Source organism: Monodelphis domestica, chromosome 1 (genome assembly GCF_027887165.1).
Source record: "Monodelphis domestica isolate mMonDom1 chromosome 1, mMonDom1.pri, whole genome shotgun sequence".
In the NCBI taxonomy this organism is placed as follows: domain Eukaryota; kingdom Metazoa; phylum Chordata; class Mammalia; order Didelphimorphia; family Didelphidae; genus Monodelphis; species Monodelphis domestica.
Window position 1 is genome coordinate 76,733,617 of NC_077227.1, and position 21,628 is coordinate 76,755,244.

The 21,628-nt window shown below is 34.7% G+C and overlaps 1 protein-coding gene across 1 annotated transcript in view; it reads left to right on the forward strand.

The window, feature by feature from the left end:
• The window catches only part of HPSE2 (heparanase 2 (inactive)), a 753,270-nt gene that overhangs the window by 533,220 nt on the left and 198,422 nt on the right, over positions 1 to 21,628 (forward strand). The window contains exon 8 of the mRNA XM_056801127.1: positions 10,323 to 10,429. Coding sequence (XP_056657105.1) covers positions 10,323 to 10,429 — 107 coding nt within the window. The remainder of the gene's footprint in view (positions 1 to 10,322; positions 10,430 to 21,628) is intronic.

Consider the following 21,628-nt stretch of genomic DNA (forward strand, 5'->3'; position numbering starts at 1 on the left):
TATATTGATGTTATAGGCGTTGGTCAGTTTTTTCCAGTCATATCCAATTCTTTATGACCCAATTTGGGATTTTTTTGGCAAAGATGCTGTAGTGGTTTGCCATTTCCTTCTCCATTTTATTTTACAGATGAAGAAACTGAGGCAAATGGAGTTAATGGTTCTCTTCAGGTACAAAAGAGTTGTCCAGGGTCACATAGCTAGTAAGTTTCTGAGGTTTTATTTGAACTCAGGTCTTCTTGACTGCAGGCCCTCTTCTATCCATTGAGTCCACTAGCTGACCCTAGTTTAGTTAAAGAGGTATCTTTGTTCTGTACTGTCATCTATAGAGGTAAGTAGGTGGCACAGCAGATCGAATATTAAACTCAGTCATAAAGACCTAAATTCAAACAGTGTCTCAGATACTAACTAGATTTGTGACCTTTGTAACCTCCCACCCTTAATCTCCTATAAAATGGGAATAATAAATAATAATAACCCCAAATTCAGAGCTGTTATGAGGATCAAATATTATAATATGCAAAGTACTTTACAACTCTGGGGTTTTATTTAAATTCTAGCTATTGTTACTGCATCCAAAAACTTGTCCTGGATGATGGGGGAAATATAGATTTTAAAAAAAAATGTGATCCCTGTCTACATAGAGCTCACTATGTGGTAGGAAAGATGATGTATTCTTAAAAAGACTATGATACATATAAGAATACAAATGCATAAGAAAAGTATAGAAGTTATGAGATTAGCTATAAGTTGGAGTTCATTGTTGGGGTGATGCTTTTGAAATTCATTTATGCTACTATTAATTTTATCTCCTCTTGATACCTAATTAAATCTTCTTGTTCTTGAAAAGTTTTATCAATTTTTTCCTCTAACAATTATCTCTATATTTTATAAGTGAGATGATTATGTTATCTAGGCATGGGCCTATTTTTAATCAATCATAATAATTCTTTCCACTTTATCCTTTTTGTGTCATGGATTTTCTGTCCCTTTAATTGCTTTTCTTATGTATAATTTCTTTTTTATTATATACTTTCAGAAAGCAGTATTTTTACCAGTTTTTCAAATATCGGATCAATTTGGAGTTTGTTTCTGTTCTCTAAAGATTTGCTAGATATTAAGCTTTATTCTTCATCTATATAAAACTGCAGGAATTCAGTTACATATTATTTAAAATATATAAAATGAAAATAGTCATGAAATTGATTACATCAATGTATAAGAAACTTTAAACCTACAAAAAAGTAATAAAAACAATCTATATAAGCACTAAAGTAGAGTTGACTCATAAGGGCCCTTTGAAATATTAGGGAAACTGAGGGGAAAACTAGAAAAGAGAATAAAAAAGATACTCCTGGATATCTGCCTAGCCAGACATGGACAGTCTCAACCACTCCCTTCCCTCTACCCAAATATGATTCTTTTCTATATGATCATATATCTAGAACAGGAAGGGACCTTAGAGTCTATCTGCTCTAACCTATTCATTTATAAATAAGGAAACTAATACTCAAGGATCTCCAGTGACTTATGCTAGGTCATAGAGGGAAGGCAATGAGTCAAAATTTTAATATAGACTAATTTCCTTCCTACTATACAATGGTGCCTCAAATCCAACCCTGTAAGCAATTAATCACTCATAAGTAGAACATATACTCTTGTGATAACATTTTTCATTGCCCTGGGTAATCCTGGACATTTGGGATAAATTGCTTCTCAACATGAAAATGACATAATTGTAAAACTGAAAGTACCATGTAAAAACAAGCTCCTATTATTATTATTGAACTATGATAGAATCCCAAAGTTAGAAGGGACCTCAAGAGGCCATTTAGTCTAACCTGTGAACTAGGATTCCCGATAGTATCTCCAACCAAGTAATCATTCAACTTTTGATTGAAGACCTCTAGTAAGGGAAAATATATACCAGTTCCCAAGATAGTCCACTATAATGTTAGAGAGCTCTGATTATTAGAAAGTTGTTTTGTCCTTCCTGAAATCACGCCTAATCTTGTCCTTATCCAACCCAAATTTAGTCCTTATCCCATGCTTTATTCAGTACAATGTTCTATCCTGACAGATTCTTTTTGAATAGTGGTAGTAATTTAAAGAAATTATTCAGAAGAAAATCAATTAAAGAGATAGAAAATCTATGATATAAAAGTTGACAGTATTATGCAATAACATGAAAATCTAACACTTTGCAACTTTCATTCATTGCTCCTAGTCTCAAGATCTGGGGCTAAACAGAATATGCATAATCCTTCCAGATACTTGAAGATTGTTATATCTTTTCTTCTCCAGTCTAAACATTCCTGGTTTCTTCAATTGAGCCTCATATGCATGACTTCATTGCCTTCATCCTCCAGTAGACACTCTCCAGATTTTATCAATATACTTCCTAAAACTTGGCACCTGGAATTGCACACACTTTTCAGATTTCATGTAGCTAGGGCACTCACTCAGGAGTTCCTTATACTTGTGAAATCAGAAGTCTAGTTCTTTTTTGATATTTTATCTTATTAGATTTAGGTTAATGTTCTATCCTGCTAGGTTCTTTTTAGATCCTGAGTTCATCATCCAACATTTCAGCTCTCTATCCTAGTATTGTGTTATATGCAAATTTTATATGCACTCTATTTATGACTACATGTAAATTCCTGATAAAAATGGGAAATATTCCTCTCCTGACATCTCAACTAGAAGAGAGCCTCACTAACTTTTTTTAACATTATTACTAATTTTCTGAACTGAACAGAGATCCTATTGCCACCTCAGGATTGAATCACAACAATCCCTAAGGATTTCCCAACCTTTTCCTTTGATCACAAGGCTTGTGGATTGTACCCTTTGCTTATGGAGAGCAAAGTATTAAATAGACTGTTTGAATTTTTAGTCTCCTGAGGGGTTTTGCATCTCCTCTCTGTGCAAAATACACATATTCACAAAACCATGGAGGGGATTTGAAGAGTCATCTAGTCTTACCCATATCTGAATAAGAATCTCTTCTATAGTTTGGCTAACAAATGATCATCTTATCTTTACTGAAGCTCTTCAGTGAAGCAAGGGTAGGGAATCCCTACCCTAAGAGATAGTCAATTTAATTTTTATTTAATACTTTTTTTTGTATTTATAGTATTAGAGTGTTCCCTAGAATGGTAAGAGGGCAGGTGACTTGCCTTTGGTCACACAAGTAGTATGTGTCAGAGACTGGCCTTGAACACAGGTCTTCCTAGCTCCAAGCTAACTTTCTCTGTACTATACCTTGCTAAAAGAACTAGCATGCCTTAGAAGAGGGAGTTTCTTTACCTGGGAGTTTCCTATGTTAATAAAATTACAAGTCTAGTCCCTCTTACTTTTCTTTGTAGAAGACAAGTAGAAATCAGCAAGAATGTTATCCTTGTTTCCATTCAATTTTAGAAGCTCTCTAGGGAAGGAAATTATATGAATTTCTGCTACAATCTTTTCTTCTGTTTGTGAAAAATTGTAGAAATGACCCAAATCTTCACCCTTAGGGCAATATCCTGTATCTCCTAAGCCAGGCACAGGAATTAGAAGCCGGTTGTTTAGCATACTTTATATAGCTGTAATCCAGTCCTGACACAGATTGGAGCCACACTGAAATAGAATAGGAATACTCACCCTAGACTAATACTGATTGTCCTCCAATATTGTGGAGCACGTATCCTGGACCAATTCAGACTCACTTAGATTACAGTTAGAGTGATGAAGCTCTATGTTTCCAAACCTCAGCCACAAGGCATCTTTCTGCATTGGATCAGAACCTTAGCCACCAGGATCTATGATTACCAGACCCTACTCAGACCCAAATCAGAAGCATACATCACTGAGATAACCAGATCCACTTAAACCCTAGCCAGAGAAATAGTCCAAAGCATTTTCTTCAGGCCCAGGCCTGTCCAATCTTACCCAAAGACTCCCAGATTAACAAAGAGCTGTATGTTTATTTCACACATGTATTATTTTATAAATTTGAATCCTAAAGCTGCCACTCGTTTGTGGCCTTGGGCAAGTCATTAAAGTTCTTTAAGAATGTGACATATCAGAAGGCATAGACTATTTATGTCCTTGTATCTCTACTTCCTGGCATAGTGTCTGGCACATATTTATTGAGCAGCCAATTTAATTGAGCTATAGCATAAAATGAGGATGTTGAATTAGATGTCTTCTTAGAGTCCTTCTATCTGTGTATCCACAATTCCTTCTTGATGAGGATATAAAGCTATTGCTTCATCTGAATTCATTCTTGCTTAGAACAGGCAGTTAAGTAAAAGGGAATAAAAAAGATTATTTTGAATTTCCGGCCAAGATGGTATTAAGAATAGGGGGGAAAAAACCTGCTCAGTTCCCACTCATCTATTTTGACAAAAACTTTTAATTTCCACTTAATTAAATAATGAAGATGAAGAAATCCAATAAAAACTATAGCAAGTGATGATTCCTACTAAAGATTTGCACAAAAAGTCCACCAGAAGCCCATGAATGATATACTGGAAAGAAGGCTTCCATGGACAATATGCTGGAAAGGAAGCCAACAACAAAGCCAGATTTGGCAGTCAAAGGAACACCCTCCCAGCATTACCACAGATAGGCCAAAACCACTTATAGCCTGAAGGGCTCTGTATCTAGTGGCAGAAAGAGTGATGAATTCCCCAGTGAAACATAAGGTAGTTGAAAAATCATAGCAGAGCCTTAGAAGCCACCAGGAACCAGGACAACCCAGGGCTTTAAAATTCCTGCTACTCTCTCCTAATTCTTTATAGAAGGTCCTGAAGGTCTATTACTTTGCATCTCAAGAATCCAAGAAAGGAACAGAAGTGCAGAAGCCCAGGTAATTCAGGGTGAGATCAATAGAGTTGAGCACCCCACCAAAAACCAAAGCAACAGGACCTGGCCCAAATCTCTAGTTCAAGAACTAAAGATTAGGTTATGAGAAAACAAATGAAGACCTTAACCAATATTTTAAAAAAAAAATTTAGATCTCTATATTTCCCAAAAGGAGATGGTAGTAAAACTCTTTAACAATGGCAAGCATAGATTCAGTGTAGGAAAAAAGGAATTTTTCTCAAGGACTACAAGAACAGAAGAAGTGAATTCAGAAAGAGGTAAAAGCTCTGGAGGAAAAGGTGGAAGGAAAATGAATAAATTAGAACAGAAAGTGGCAATCCTTACTCAAGAAAAGGTTGTTTTTTAGTCATTTAAGTCATGTCCAACTCTTTGTGACCCCTTTTAGAATTATCTTGGCAAAGATACTATAGTGGTTTGCCATTTCCTCCTCCAGCTCATTTTATAGATAAGGAAACTGAAGCAAAAAGAAATAAGTGACTTTCCGAGGATTACAGTTAGTAAGTGTTTGAAACCAGATTTGAACTTAGTTTTTCTGACTCTAGGCTGACACTCTGTCCATTGTACCACCTAGCTACCCATTCAAAAAAAGGATTCTCTGATAAATAAAAAATAACTAATAAATCAATGACATGAAAAAATAAGAAATGAAAACTATAATAAAATTAAAACATGGGGAGGGATAACTAAAAGAAAATATAAAATATTTGATATAAAAATAATTGCCTTCGGAAATAGATCAAAGAGATCATTTAAGAACTATTAGACCTCTGAAAACAATTATTTAAAAAAGAGCCTTGTTATTTATTTCATGAAATTGTGAATGAAAACTACTCAGAACCAGAAGGCAAAGTCCTAAAAATGAAAGTCCTAAAAAAGGTCACAGCCAAAATCCACAGTCCCATGTTAAAGAAAAAATAAAACAAGCATTCAGAAAGAAGCAATTTGTGTACCAAGAAACTACAGTCAGGACCACAGGAGATTGAGCATCTTCTACTGTAAACAAAAAGAGACCTTGAAATTCAGTGTACAAGCAAGCTGAGAATAGCTTAGCCTTTGATGGTGAGTGTGTGTATGTGTGTGTGTGTGTGGGGGGGGGGGGATTGACCTTTTTTCAAATAGTAAAATTTTAAACATTTCTGATAAGAAAAACACAACTTACCTTTTTTAATTGAGGTATATGTTGATACAGTGCTAACATCTAATAGGGAGAGAAGAAACAAGTTTCATTTAGAACATCAATGTCTTCAAAACTTATTGAGAGAGTTCATTAATAAAAACCAAAGTCCTGGGGGTGGGCCATTTTTGTTTTGAGGGTGCCAAGAAGGGATGGATAGGAGAGGGGAAAAGGAATAAGCTAGTGTAGTAGGAAAGATGTTGCTATATCTCATAATTGAAGTGTTTAAAGTATGTGTATTTAAAGTATACTGAATTAGAGGGGAAAAAGGTGAGTAGAATGAGAATTTTGAGAATAACATCACTCATCTGGTGTGGGTAAAGGAGGATAGAATACATATACATACACAGTTAGATGGAGAAATGGTAGCTAGCTTTTATATGTCTCTTAAAGTAGCACTTTGCATATATCATTAGGTCTTTACAACAACCTGATGAGGTAGGTGCAGTTATTATCATCTCCATTTTACAAATGAAGAGACTGCAGCTGATGAAGATTCAATTGCTTTCTTAAAGTTACACTGTCAGTATGAGTATCTGAGACAGGATTTGAAATTGAGGCTTCTTGAACATTAAGCCCAACATGCTCAATTGTGCTGCCTAGCTTCCTAAAATACCTCAGGCTTGGCAAAGAAACCAGAAGGGATAGGAAAGGTAGGGTTAAGGGAAATAGTATAGAAGTTCACTTCTTACAGCATTTAAAATACTTTATCACCCTCTTCTAGATACTTATACCTCAAGGTTTTTATGACACTGCTCTCTTGTCTTTCTCTTCCTTACCATTTCTCTGTCTCCTTTGCTAGATCTTCATCTAAGTATATCTGACTTTGGGGTTCCCCTAAATCTCTTTATCTTGGGCCATCTTTTCTTTTTATATCATTTCATTTTATATTATTTATATTATTGATCTCATAAGCTCCCATGATTTCAATTATCTCCCAACATAGGGATTCTCTATCTACTTGTCCAAACTTCACCTGCTCTCCCAGTCTTATCTTGAATTTCAGGCTCCCTGTTAGAATCCGAAGCCGAATTCCCACAGACACCTTTTAAAAAAATAAATTAATTGTGTTTAGCACTCACTTTTTCAGATTTTGAGTCCTGAATTCTCTCACCTTTCTCTGTCTTTGAGAAGGCAAGTAATGTGATATCAGTTATACATGCAAAATCATACAAAACATTTCCATGTTAGCCATGGTGCAAAAAAAAAACTGCAAGAAAAATAAGGTGAAAAAATATGATTCAACTGCACCCAAACTTCATCAGTTCTCTCTCTGGAAGTAGATAGCATTTTTCATCATAAGTTCCCCAGATTCGTCTTTGATCATTATCTTCATTATCTTGATCGAAGTAACAAAGTCTTTCACATTTGTTCATTATTACACTATTGCTCTTACTACATATGATATTCTTCTGGTTCTGCTCATTTTACTTTGCATAAGTTCATATAAGTCTACAAGGCTTTTCTGAAGCCATTTTCCTTGTCATTTGTTATAACAAATTTGTATTCCACCACAATCATAAACCACAACTTTTTCAGCCATTTCCCAATGGAAGGGTAGTCGCCCAATTTCCAATTCCAACAGAATTGCCAACAGAAAAAGAAATGCTATAAATATTTTTGTACATAAAGGTTTTTTTTTTCATTTTCTTTTATCTCTTTGGGATACAGACCTAAAAGTGGTAACCCTTAAAGGGTATGCACAATTTTATAGCCCTTTGGGCCTAGTTCCAAAGTATTCTCCAACATGGTTGGACTAGTTCACAACCCCACAAACAGTGCATTAGTGTCCCAGTGTTCCCACATTGCCTCCAGAATTTCTTTTCCTTTTTTATCATATTAGCCAAACTTAGAGGTATGAAGTGGTATCTCAGAACCCCATAGACAAATTAAACTCAATATATCTAAATATTGATCTCAATCTCTTTCCTCCCCAAACCTTCCTCTATTGAACTTCTCTATTCTTGTTGAAGGTACTGCCATCCTTCTAGTCACCCAAGCTTGAAACTTAGAGGTCATTTTTGTTATATCTACCCTCACAGCATCTTTTGTATATGCCACTTTCTCTACTCTTGACATTGCCACCACCCTGGTGGAGGCTTAGTACCTTGTGCTTGAGCTATTACAATAGTGTGCTTGCAGATCTCCCTACTCCAATCCATTCTCCACTAAGCTGTCAATTTGATCTTTCTAAAGCACCGCTATGACCATGTCACTCTATTATTCAGTAAACTCCAGTGCTTCCTTATTATCTCCAAGGTCAAATATAAAATCCTCTGTCTGGCATTCAAAGCCCCATATAGCCTAGCCTCTTACTACATTTCCAGCCTTCTTAGACCTTTCTCTATGATTTACTCTGCAGTCTAGCACCACTAACTTCCTTTCTTGCACAAGATGCTCCATCTCTCAAATCCATTCTCTTTCTTTCATCTTCCTCCTCTTCTGATTTCCTTGGTTTCCTTCAAGTTTCACCTTGAAGTTCTACCTTCTTTTTAAAGTTTTTATCTTTGTGATTTCCCTCTATTGATGATCTCCTATTTATCTTCTATATATCTTGCTTGTCCACAGTTGTTTGCATATGTCTCCTCATTAGATTGTGAGCTCCTTGAGAACAGGGACTGTCTGGCATTTCTTTGTATCCCCAGCAATTAGTACAAGACCTGGAATATCATAGTAAGTCATTAATAATTGCCAGTTGACTGACTTATTACAATTTTTTTTCTCCTTTCTCTCCATTTTTAATTGGGAGAAAGCTTGGGGGGGAAGAGGTTAACAAAAAAAGAAGCTGTTGAAACACTAAAATATGTAAACAGAAGTTTAGAATGAAGCACAGATGAGCAGGAAAGCTTTGAAAATATCATGGAATTTGTTACATCCTTTAAAAAACAAGCAGTATAACATTCAGATTCGTGGCTTTACATATAGACTCTCCTTTTTGTGTTCTGTTACATAAATGAAATGGAATGGATAGATATGTTAGTGGATAGTGTACTGGGCCTGGATTTAGGAAGAACTGAATTCAAATCCAACTTCAGACACTTACTAGCTATGTGACCCTGAACATGTCATATAACCTCTGTTTGCCTACTCCATTGGAGAAGGGAATGATAAATCTCTTCAGTATCTTTGCCAAGAAGATTTCATTGATAGATTTGGCATATTATGTGCCCCCTGGTCATGAAGAATCAGACATACCTGACTGAATCATCGAACAGCAACATATGGGTAAATTATCCTTTTATTTAGTTTAAACTCATAGAAAAAATAAAATTAATCAAGAAAAAAAGATTACCTTGAGCAGCAACCCTTGTAGGGCTTTCATATTGTTATGTCCCAGTGTTATTAATATGTACCATATTTTTAACAGTATGTCATGCTGATTCATTTTCAATTTGTGATCCACGTTTGTTCTCAGGGAAAGATGTTTGTTTTATTTAGTTTTTCTTTTTTGATATAGCTCTATATGTTCATTTGACCTTTTCAACTTACACATTTTTAAGTTAATATCTTCTGGAAAAGACAAAAGTGCTTTATAAAAACTTCATACATTTACTCAGTAAAAAAATTATCAACGAATCATTTAATACTATAGCATTTGTATTAAAGCCTGAGTTAGTGTTATTATCCAGAGGATCTGAAGGCATTCTTCGTCCTTAGCCTTTTGATAGCTCTTTGTTGTGCAGCTTTCTAACAGTTATCATGTAATATTTTGTATTATAATTATTTTTCTTTTTGCCTTAAATCAAACAGCTGTTTTTTTAAAAACCGTTACCTTCTGACTTAGACTTAATACTAAGTATTGGTTCAAAGGCAGAAGAAGGTAATGGGGGTTAAGTGATTTGCCCAGGGTCACACAGCTAGGAAGTATCTGAGATCAGATTTGAACCTCTTGTCTATCTAGGCCTGGCTCTCCATCTACAGAACTACCTAACTACCCTGCCACAAATGGTTTTAAGTTCAGTGAAGGGAGAAATTTTGTCTTAGTTCTCTATGTCCTTATCACCTAGCTTAGGGGTTGGCATACAGTAGGTGCTCTTTAAGTCCTTGTTATGGTACTCCTCCTTTATGCTCAGTTCTGAAAGGTATATAGAAAAGTTCCTTACATGTGTACAGACTATCAGCTTGTAGAACTTCTCATTTAAGAACACTCAATCCAAAATTAAAATCTAAAAGGAACACATAGGAAAATTTTAATTGCTAAAGGGTAATATGTTTTCTCTGGCAAATAGGGAGAAAGGATTTCATTTTCTCATCATTTTCCTGGCTTTTGTTTTATGAACAGGTGGTAAACACATATACCCCAGGGAAGAAGATTTGGCTTGAGGGTGTTGTAACCACCTCAGCTGGAGGCACAAACAATCTGTCTGATTCCTATGCTGCTGGATTCTTGTGAGTAACATCTGAATTTCAGATATAAGGTGATGGGAAAGAAAAACCATAGCATTCCTGCTATGTTCCTTATTACCTTATCTTGCCAATTTTGGGCAACCAGACAGAGAGGTAGCTTGCATAGAGTACTTGATTTCAAGTCAGGAGACCTTTGTTCAAATTCTGCCTCAGAAATTTCATAGCTGTGTGATCATGGTCAAGTCACTTAAATCATCTGATCCTAAATTTCTTCACTTTAAATGTAGATAATAAAACAATCCTCTACTTTTCTCACATATCCAATAAGTTGCCAAATCTTTTTGATTCTAACTCTGTAGCATCACTCATATTCAGCATCTTCCTTCCACTCCTAACAGAGCTACCCTAATTCAAGATCACATTATCTCTTCCTGAACCATTGCAATAGTGTGATACCCCTAAAGATTAAGTATGATCATATCACTCCCCTATGCAAGTTTCAGTAATTTCCTGTTGACTCTAGGATAGTATATCAAATTCTCTGTTTCTCACTTAAAATCCTCCAAACCAACCTCAAATTGTTCTTTTTAATTGATTACCAATTACTCCTCCTTATATGCTCACAGTGAAACTGGTCTACTTGCTGTTCCCTGTATAACACAACTGATGCTTCCACTCACATGATATGAGGCATATAGATACTCTCTGGAATGGCTTGCTCACTAACTTGCTTTCACAAGTCTAGATTCCCAGAGATAGACCACCACCATATACTTAATACTCAGCATTTTTTCATGGTACTGGGGGCAACCCTTTTTAAAGGATATATACTTCCATTGCTTAATAGTCTTGGTCATGAACCCCCAACTGATGCATTTCCAATTAAAGTAGCCACCACTCAAAATAATGATACTCTTAATTTATTAAATCTTTTCCTTAACAAGGCAAAAGAAATAATAACTATATTATTGGTATTCATATTAAGTACATGGATAATAAAATACATTACAATTCATGTATAAACCTGAGTCATATTTCTGCAACAACATACTCAGTACTTGTGGAGGAAAGTTGGTATACATTTACAGAAAACTGGAAGGGAACCATATGAGGGAAGATAGCTCATAGTTTGAGGTAATTTACAACTTTGGACTGTAGACTTTGATGTCATTCTCTCTTAACTGCTGATCTTTTGGTTCTCATTAGTCTTTAATTAGTCACCTCCATTTCTCCTCTGTGCTGTAGCCTGGCACTTGCAAGTTCTTTAAACTTTAAATCATCCTTAAAAAATGTTTAGAAAGTATTATCTCTTCAAGTAAATAGAAGTTCTCTTTAAGTCAGAAAACTGCAAAGCTCATCAGGTAAGCTGTCTTTAACTGTACAATCAAATCTAACCAGCTCTCCATTTACCAGAATGCTGTATTGTGCAGTTAAAATATAATTCACAGAAAAGAGTTCAGATTGACTCCATGGGTAAGGCAAAAACAGCCTCATTGCTTCTTATTCAGGGAAGCAGCAACCTTAGCATTCTTTCCCCATTCTGCTTTTCCTCTCAGAAGAGAAGGGGCAGAAGAGAATTCCATGCAATTCTTGGAAAATCTCTCTTAAACTTTAGGTGGCATTGGAGGGCAATAATGGAAATTACAGCCTCCAGGAAGCCAATCAGGAACTAGCAAACAGCATCAGCAGGATGGGTTTGGCCTCATTTTGTGTCAGGGTTTTAATTCTTCTGCTTCACTTTCCTTTTATCTTATATGTCTTTAAATAGCTTAATCTCCTAGCTTAGGGACCTACCTTTTACTTAAGAAGTATAGGTCATCAACTTCCTTTTAAGTAATCAGCAATACTTTTTAAATGATATCTCAGTCTTAAATTAATTTTATAATTTCTATTTTTTTGTTTTAACCTATTAAGTCACAAAATACATATATGCACATATCTAAAGGACCATAATGACCTGCAACTCTTAAATTTTCAATAAAGCATTCAATTTCACTTTCTACCATCCAGCTGTATTTGTGTTCATATTTTTCCATTTCTATTAAATAAAAGTTATATATTACTTTAAACTAGTAGTTCTTAACCTTTTTGTGTGTGTCATGGACTCCTTTGGCAATCCGATGAAACCTATGAAGTCCTGCTCAGATTATTATTTTAAATAAAGAAAATGTTAAATTTCAATTAGAAGTTAGTGAAAAGAAGGATTTATTATCTCCACCCAAGACATTGTACCCCCTGAAATCTATTCACAAACCCCAGATTAAGGGCTTCTACTTCAAATCATCAAATTCTTCACAAACAATTCACCCTATAACTTTTATAAGGTTATATCTCTGTTTCTGTGTAGACTGCCATTCGTTTTTCTGTCCCAAATTGTCCAAATTCCACCTGAAAAAATTGAAAACTGTTTTTCTTCATACATATATTTTAGCATAGGAGTTCTTAACCGGAAGTCTGTGAACTCGATTTTATAATGTTTTGATCATTGTGTTTCAAATATGATTGGTTTTCTTTGTAATCCCCTGTATTATATTTTATCCAGTACATAGACATACAGTTCCATGACATACAGAAAAGTTAAGGAAACTTGTTAGCAGATTTCATTAAACTAAAATTCCTTTCCTATTCATTTTAGTCACTGTAATATCCATCTATAATAATAGTAATACCTTACATCCTTTAACAGTTCATTTAAATATTTTCCTTTGCACCGAAGTACCCTTTGGGACCCCTTTTCAGCACTAAACTTTTTCATATTAAAGGGCCTTAAAGAGATTTTACATTGTGCCTGTGTATAACATTCTATAATCTATAGCCACACTTTTTCCAAGTTGACTTCTGTGCTGTTAAATTTAATTGTTCTTGGACTCTGAAATATTAATTAGGTGGTCACCAGGGATTTAATTTCTAAATCCCAAAATGAATTACTAAAGTAAATGGAATTTATGGTAGTTTATTTATAATATTTACAATAGAAGGAAGATATTGAAGGAAAGAGAGAGAGAGAGACAGCGAAAACTCTGGCTTCTTCTGATATCAGTTAGAATCTCTAAGCCCCAGCCAGGGGAAGAGAGTCTCAAGAAGATGGGCTTTACCTGGAGGCTTCATGCCTCTAGAAAGGCGGAGTTACTCAGTCAGCTTTTCATTCACCAAAGGTGACAGTCTAAAAGAAGTCTGGGTGTCTGCCTTCTGGTTGCTCCCCAAGGGTCTGTCTTCCAGTTGCTCCTCCAAGTCAGTGCCTGAATCTCCAAAAGACTGTCTGAATGTCTGAGTACCAATGTCTGAATGATCTCCTTCTGCCTTTTGGTCCTCTTTTTAAAGATCTTTTTCTCTTGTGTCACCTCCCCTAAATTTCACGTCTACCAATCACAGCAGATGCCTTTTCTCCAGGACTGGGCACCCATTCTTTAGTTCTCACCTTCTTTGGTTAGATTTTCTCCAGAACTGCCCACTCTTTAGTTCTCACCTTCTTTGGTTAGATTTTATCTTACTGCGTTACTTAACACCTCTTTTGGTAAGTTCACCTTTTGTAGTTACTTAACACCTTTTTGTAGTTAAAATCTAAAAACAGATTGTAGCTTAAAATTCTAGCTTCACTCTAATGAAAGAGCTAAGTATCTTCATTGTTACAATCAGGAGATAGCTAAATCCAATCTTCACAGTGCCTAGAATGATCTTCCTCCTCATCTGTAGCTCTTGGAACACCTATCCCTTGCTAAACACACCCTCAATAGTACTTCCTACTAGGACACTTTTGTTTTCCTCTCAGTTGTTCGTTTTCCCTCCAGATTATTTTGTCTGTGCTTCGTCTATTTAAATGGTTTTTATTCCCCACTAGAATGTAAATTCCTTAAGAGAAGGGAGTATTTTTGATTGTCTTTGAACTCCTAGTGTCATGGCATATACTAAGTATTTAATGTTTGTGGAATTTTATTGAATAACTGCATTTCTTAAGTCATAGGGAAAGAAGAGAACAAGAATTGATTAAGCTTCTACGTTGTCAGGCACTTAGCTAAGAAGTCTATCATCTAAGAGTCTATCATCTCATTTTATATGATACTAATAGTATTGCTGTGGGTACAAGATGGTATAATGTATGTGAGGTGCTATATAAATCACATTGGTGTCACTGGTTCCAATTTTTGTTTCTCTGTCCATTTATTCATTCAGTAAGTGCTTAACTTGTATCATGTGCAAGCCACTGATTTAGGCAATGGAAGGGCCTCCAGATGTTAATTAAACATAGTCCATCCTCTCAGAAGATCGAACATGTACTTGAATAACTATAAGCACATGTATATTAAATACTATAAGATTGCTGGTCTCAACTTTCAGATCAAAGGGAATAACTTCTGACTATAGGGATTAGGAAAGGTTTCTATAGAGGAGGTGACAGTTGGGATGGGCCTTGACTTGAAGAATGGGTAAGATTTTCATAGCCAGAGTGGATAATGGTGTTTTCAGGAGTTTACTTGGGGTCAGTTTAAAAGTAGAGATTATGTATTGCAGAAAAAGGAAACCACATGAGCAGAAGTGAGGTGGTTGGAAAGGATAAGTAAGGCATGTTTGGGAATTAGGTAACTAATCTATTCTTACCTGAGCATAGGGTATACATAGGAAAATATTAATATGGTCCTTGATAACCTTACCATATTCTTGGGTTACTTGTTCACATTTCCTCTTTTCATCACTTTTGAGTCACAAATGTGGTCAAAGACATGATCTTAAAGGAGTCTAATGAGCAGATCAACCCATCTATTTCATTATTTGGAATAGTATTATTTGAAAGAAAAGAGAGAAGCAAGAGACAAAGAGACAGAGAGATGGAGGGAAGCAGAAAAAGAAAAAGAATGTAATAGTCTTGTTCTGTTTGTCATCAGACTGCAGAACTAATAGCAATAGGTAGAAGTTGAAAAGAGGCAGATTTAGACTTGAATTAATGAAAAACTTGCTAACAGTTAAATCTGTCCCAAAAATGGAATGGGATCCCATGAGAGATAATGGGTTTTCCCTCTCTGGAGGTCTTCATTTAAAGTCTATATGGCTCCTTGTTGATGTATTATAGAAAGGTCATAGTCCAACTCTTTCATTTTCTAGTTGAGGAAACTCTGGCCTCCAGCGATTAAATGACTTGCCAAGATCACTAGCTCAAGTTCCCTAAGTCCAGAGGCCTCATTTTTTCTACTATATCGCATTGTTTTCTAGGGAATTCTTCTTTAGATGCAGGTTGAACTAAAGTTCTAGAGTCCCTTTTAACTTCAAGATCCTAAAATTCTGTGACTTTTTTCCTTTATTGTCCTTATCATTCTGGATTCACTGTTACATTTAGTTAATTTTGTCCTTTACGTTGTTTGACCTTTTATTGTTTAAAGACTTCTTGACTTCAGGCAGGTTTATTATTGGTCCTCAACGGTTACATTTCATCCTGGGAAAATACTTATATTTTAAGCCCTGATTTAGACATTGAAATCCCATTCTCAGACATCTTAACCAAATGTTCACTTCCACAACCTGTCTTTTTCTTCTCAATCCCCTACCTTCAGTTGGCAACTGTAAAAATTATATTTATATTTCTAATAATAAAATTATTGTATTTTATGAGGTTTATTAAGAATCATTAGAAATCAAGGAATAAAGAGGGTACAAAATAAAAACCATGTGCCCATGGCTTGTTAGTGTAACAGTTAAATTAGTCTCTTGTAATAAAAGTATTATATTTTTATGAGGTTTATTAAGGATTATTAGAAATTAAGGATACAAAATAAAAAAGACATACCTAGGGCACGTTAGCCCATTCACATCTTTCTTACAACATCTTGCCATCTCTGAGTACAGGAAGAGAGCTCTTGAGAGGCAGAGAGCCCTTTAAATAATAAATTGTGATCTCATCCAGGTGGAGACTCATGTGAGATTATAGGGAATTCTGGGAAGTACCAAGGACTTCTGGGGATTAAAGTCTGGGGTTCAAATCTCCATTTTTACATTAGCCCATTTTTAGCCATCCCCACTCACCACCATAACTGCTGATTCTACATTCTCAAGAAGAGATAGCATGGGAGGCATTACTGCCAGTTAAATACCAAAAATGTGATCTTGCCAATGTGAAGATGCAGGAGAGATTATAGGGAATTCTGGGAAATACCAAGGACTTCTGAGGAATGAAGTTTAGGGTTCAAAATCTCCATTTATAAACACCAATAACAAAAATATCATTTCTTCTGCTAAGTTCTTCACTTTCTTGTTTTGGAGTTCAAAATCCCAAGTAATGCTTTCTGATGTTTGTTTTTTTGTTTTTTTGTTTGTTTTTTCTGGCTCGATAACTAATAGTTGGTACTGGTTGTTAGGCTTGGGAGATCTTAGGAGTTTTCCTATATATGTCTCAATAAAACCTCTCTAATATTTATATCGTGTCAACGAATAACTATCTCTATGCCACAAAAAAAGTAGTCACCAAAAACCTTCTCTCTCTGATTATTGCTGGATGAATTCTTTCATGATGATACCCATAAATTCATATAATTCTTCCTTAGAGAACAAGAAGCTAATTCCTCCCAACAACGTCTGATTCTGTCCTCTATAGGAAGTCTCATGCACATTATTTAGCTGGCAGTGTTTGGTTGTCCTTCCTTCCTTTTCTAATAATAGCTATCATCTGCATAGCACTTTTTAAGGTTTGTGAAGCACTTGATATTATCTCATTGGTCCTCCCAACAAATCTGTGAGGTAAGTGCTATTGTTATCCTTATCTTACAGATGAGGAAATTCAGTTTGAAAGATATTAAGTGACTTGCCCAAGGTGACACAACTAGGAAGGTATTAAGTGTCCAAGGCAAAATTTGCATTCAGCTCTTCCTGACTCTAAGTCCTTTACACTATGCAGCTACTGGCAGGTGTTAAATTTTTCTACTCACCAGACTCAATTCAGGTAAGGATTCCCCTCTACTTCTATAGATAATTTTTATTTTTTTTTCTTTGAATCATTCTTCCATTTGAAACTCATGGTTCAGAACTGAGGCTTTGGGCTATTTTGGCCTATATTCAGTCTTAGGAGTCTTATTCTCCATCATGTCTCATGTTTCCTTTTAGAATATCAGATTTTAGTTAGTTCATCATTAAGGACCCTAAGCTGTAGCCCAAGAATTCAGGCTAATAATCAAAATCAGGACAGGTTTTATTTAACCCAACATGTACATGGTACAGTGGTACAATGGACTTATACCTGAACCTATAGATAGTCAAAACAGTTCTTTGATTGTGCAGTGGTCCCATCTCCCCAGGGATCTAGGCATTACCTGACTCATAATACCAGTGAAGCAACATATCCAAATTTTTATTCTTTCAAGATCTGGAAAGTCCCTCGTTGAAGGGCTAGTGTATAAAACCTCTTTGAGGGAAGAAGTGGGCATGCATATTCAAGGGGTCTGTCTTGGTGCCTTATATCTCCTCAGTCTGGCCCTGGGCCTCCACTACTAATGAGGAGGTCTATCTCTCCTGGTGCTGGCATATATATCTATTGCTCTGCTATTTCTATTGTTCTTTCTCAATCAGATGACAAGCTTTTTACTAAGCACTTATTGTGTATCAAGCACTGTGCAACATGCTGGGTGTGCAAAGAAAGGCAAAAACATTATGTAAATTATGAAATTTGTATTTATTTATATAAAGGGAAAAATTATACTTGATAATTTTGTTTTATTTGCAAATGAGAACAAAAGATATTTAGAAGAAACTTAAAAGTAAATCCTAGCAATATATCCACAAAAATACTCTCTGATCAAGTTGGATTTTTACCAAAGTTCTCAATGTGGTTCAGTATTTAAAAAATAATTGATATGATCATATTTTTTTAAAAACAGCCAAAACAGCAAAATTATATTAAAAGATTTTCTACTCCTCTAAATCCTTTAACAAAATACAATACTCATTCTAAAAAACCAGTAGGGGCAAGCTGGCATTATTTGCAATCAGAAAATACTGAAAGTTTTTCTTACAAATAGAGGAGTAAAGCAAAGTCAACCTCTTTCCCTAATGTTATTTGACATAGTTCTAAAAATGTTAATGCTAACAATAAGACATGAGAACATCAAAGGAATAAATATTGACAAAATTGAGATGATGTTATCTCTATTCATGGGTTTACATAGAAAAATATAAAGGCAAATAAACAAATTAAGAATGCCTTCAGCAAGGCAGGAGTATACCAAATAATCCACAAAAATCATCAGCATTTCTATGTATTGAAAACACAATCCAACAATTAATAATAGAACAATCTCTAACAAAAATTATAAAATACAGAAAACATCTGGTAACCAATCTAAAAAGATATATTCAAGACTTTTTAAGGTACAATTACAAAATGTTCTTTAAAAAATGAAGAATCTAAATAACTTGATAAGAATTCAATACTCAGAGCTGGATTATGACAATATAATAAAAATGGAAGCACTACCTAAATTAACATCTATATTTGTGCCAAGGTTACACAACGACAAAAAAAAGGAAGCCAGAAAATAGAAGAGAAAAAAGTCAGGTGTCTTTCACAGCTTTGGCTAAAGGGAAAATTCTTAACCAAGCAAACAACAGAACTGATCAAAAAGCATAAAATAAATAACTTCTGTTACTCAAAGTTGAAAAGCTTTTGCATGAACAAAATCAATGCAATTAGATTGAGAAAGGAAACTTTTAGTTAGTGGAAAAATACTCATATCATATATCTTTGATAATTGTCTAATAGCCTGTGAGTTGGGTGTTTAATTTACATAAATATATAACCAAGAGTCCAATGGATAAGTGGCAAAAGGCCATGAAGAAATATTTCTAAAAAAATTACTAACTTAACAATCATATGAATGATTGCTCCAAATCTAATAACTAATAATACTAATAAATAAAATAAATAAATAAATAAATAAATAAATAAAATAAATAAAACTAATAATAAGAGAAATACAAATCAAAACTACTCTGAAATTTTATCTCATCTTAACAATTAACAAAAATTAACAAAAATATCAAGAAATAGGAGTAGGCAGAAACAAGATGGAGGAGTAAACCAGAGCAGTTCTGTGTCCCTCAACCAAGATTAAAATATCTCCACAAAACAAATACAAGAGTGAAACAACTAAAAAGGAGACCAAGTGAAACAACTATCAAGAAAAGAAAAACCCAAAAGGTAGGCAGAAAACATCTGAGGCATTGTGGGTGAGAGGAGAGCAGAGTCAGAAACAGGCTGTAGCAAGGAGGGAAGAGCAAGTCAAGAGTAAGCCACATACCCACTTTCCATATCAGCTGACACAGGTTCAGAACCTAAATCCAAGCAAACATTCAAATTCTGAGATCCTTTCTGGGCAAATAGTGATCCAAGCCAACCCATAACCTTTGAAATTTTAAACCTGTGGAGAAGCTCAGAGTCCCAACGCCGGGTAGTCTGGGCTGAAGTGGTCTGATCCTGTGGGCCCAGAGGGAAGCCAGCTATCCCAGTCTGGGCTTGGGATGAGACCATGTATTGGAGTGAGAACATAATTCTCAGGGGAAGTCCCCCTGTATCTTTTTGCCCAAAACTAAGGACAGAGCAAGAAGAAAAGGGCCAATTGAAAAAGGAAAACCAAAAACTAGGGACACTAAATCACTATTGGTTGAGTCGTGAACTGATCTAACCATTCTGGAGAACAATTTGTAACTTGCCCAAAGAGCTATAAAACTGTTTATACCCAGAAATAACACTACTATTCTGTATCCCAAAGTGATTTTTAAATTGGGTTGGGAGGACCTATATGTACAGAAATATTTATTGCAGCTTTTTTCATGGGATGGCAAAAAATTGGAAATTTAAATATGTCTATCAATTGGGAATACCTAACAAGTTGTGTTATATGATTGAAGTTGAATAAGTGCTATTAGAAATTATGAACAGAATGCTTTCAGAAAAACCTGTAAAGACTTGCAAAAATTAATACAAAGTGAACAGAAATAGGAGAGCATTATATATAGTAACAGCAATATTGTATGATGACCAGCTTTGGATGACTTAGCCATTGTCAGATATAAAAAGATCAGAATGAACTATGATAAAAAATACTATCCATCTCTAGAGAAAGAACTGACGGAGTCTGAATGCATATAGAAGCATACATTTTTACTTTATTTTTCTTGAGCTAAACATTTTTGTTTGGTTGGTTTTGTTTTGGTCTCTGTTTTCTTTCACAATATGACTTTTATGGAAATGTTTTGAATAATTGCATTCCTTGTCTTCTTAATGGGAATGGGGGGAAAGAAAAGAGGAAGAGAATTTGGAATTCAACTTTTTTTAAAGAATGTTAAAAATTACTTTTACCTGTAATTGGATAAAATAAAAATATTTTAAAAATAAACTGTACCAAGACTTTCAGGACACCCTGTATAAGGTGGTCTTCATTTTTGTGAATCTGCTTTTACCTTCTGCATTGATAGAAAAGGGCCAGAGTTATTTACAATCACAGTTGTTATATTGTCTATAAAAATAAACTTAGCTGTTGCTACTCTGAATTTGACATCTTTGTCTAGTGACCAACAAGAGGAAATAAAACTAAAAGAACTCAATTTTAGCAATCTTAGCATTCTCACTATAAATGAAACCAGAAGCCAGAAGGAGTTGCAACTAAATGAACAGATTGCTCACAGGTTCTCCTTGGAGAGAACAATAATGGAATTGGTAGAATTGGTTTTATTAATGAGGCCATAAACAATAAGAGACATCATATAATGGCACAATTGGTCATCATGCATTTTATTTCTCATGATAAATATTTTCAAAAGGATCACTTTTAATATAATATCATTCATGTACCAAAATCTGTTCCAGAGGAGAAAAAGGAAATAAAATCTTAGTTTGATTAAATTAAATTTCATTCTAGTAAAATTAACTTGATTAAATCTAATTAAAAGAATACCTAATTTGACACCTAATTGGTTTAGTACATAAACGGGCATAAGATGGACATGACAAGAAATAAATAATATTGTAAAAATAAAATATATCATTTTAGCAAATAGAAAATTAGTTATTACTGATAAGGTAGCCATTCTTGAATCATTTCTGTGTATCATTAATTTGTTAAAGCAATGATAAAATTAATGCAAAGATACAATTAAAAATAAAAAAAACTTGTCATGCAATTAAAAACACCTTTACCTGACCTATTTAAGGTATATTTTATGCCAAAAATGACATGTAGATGGAACACTACCCATTAATTAACA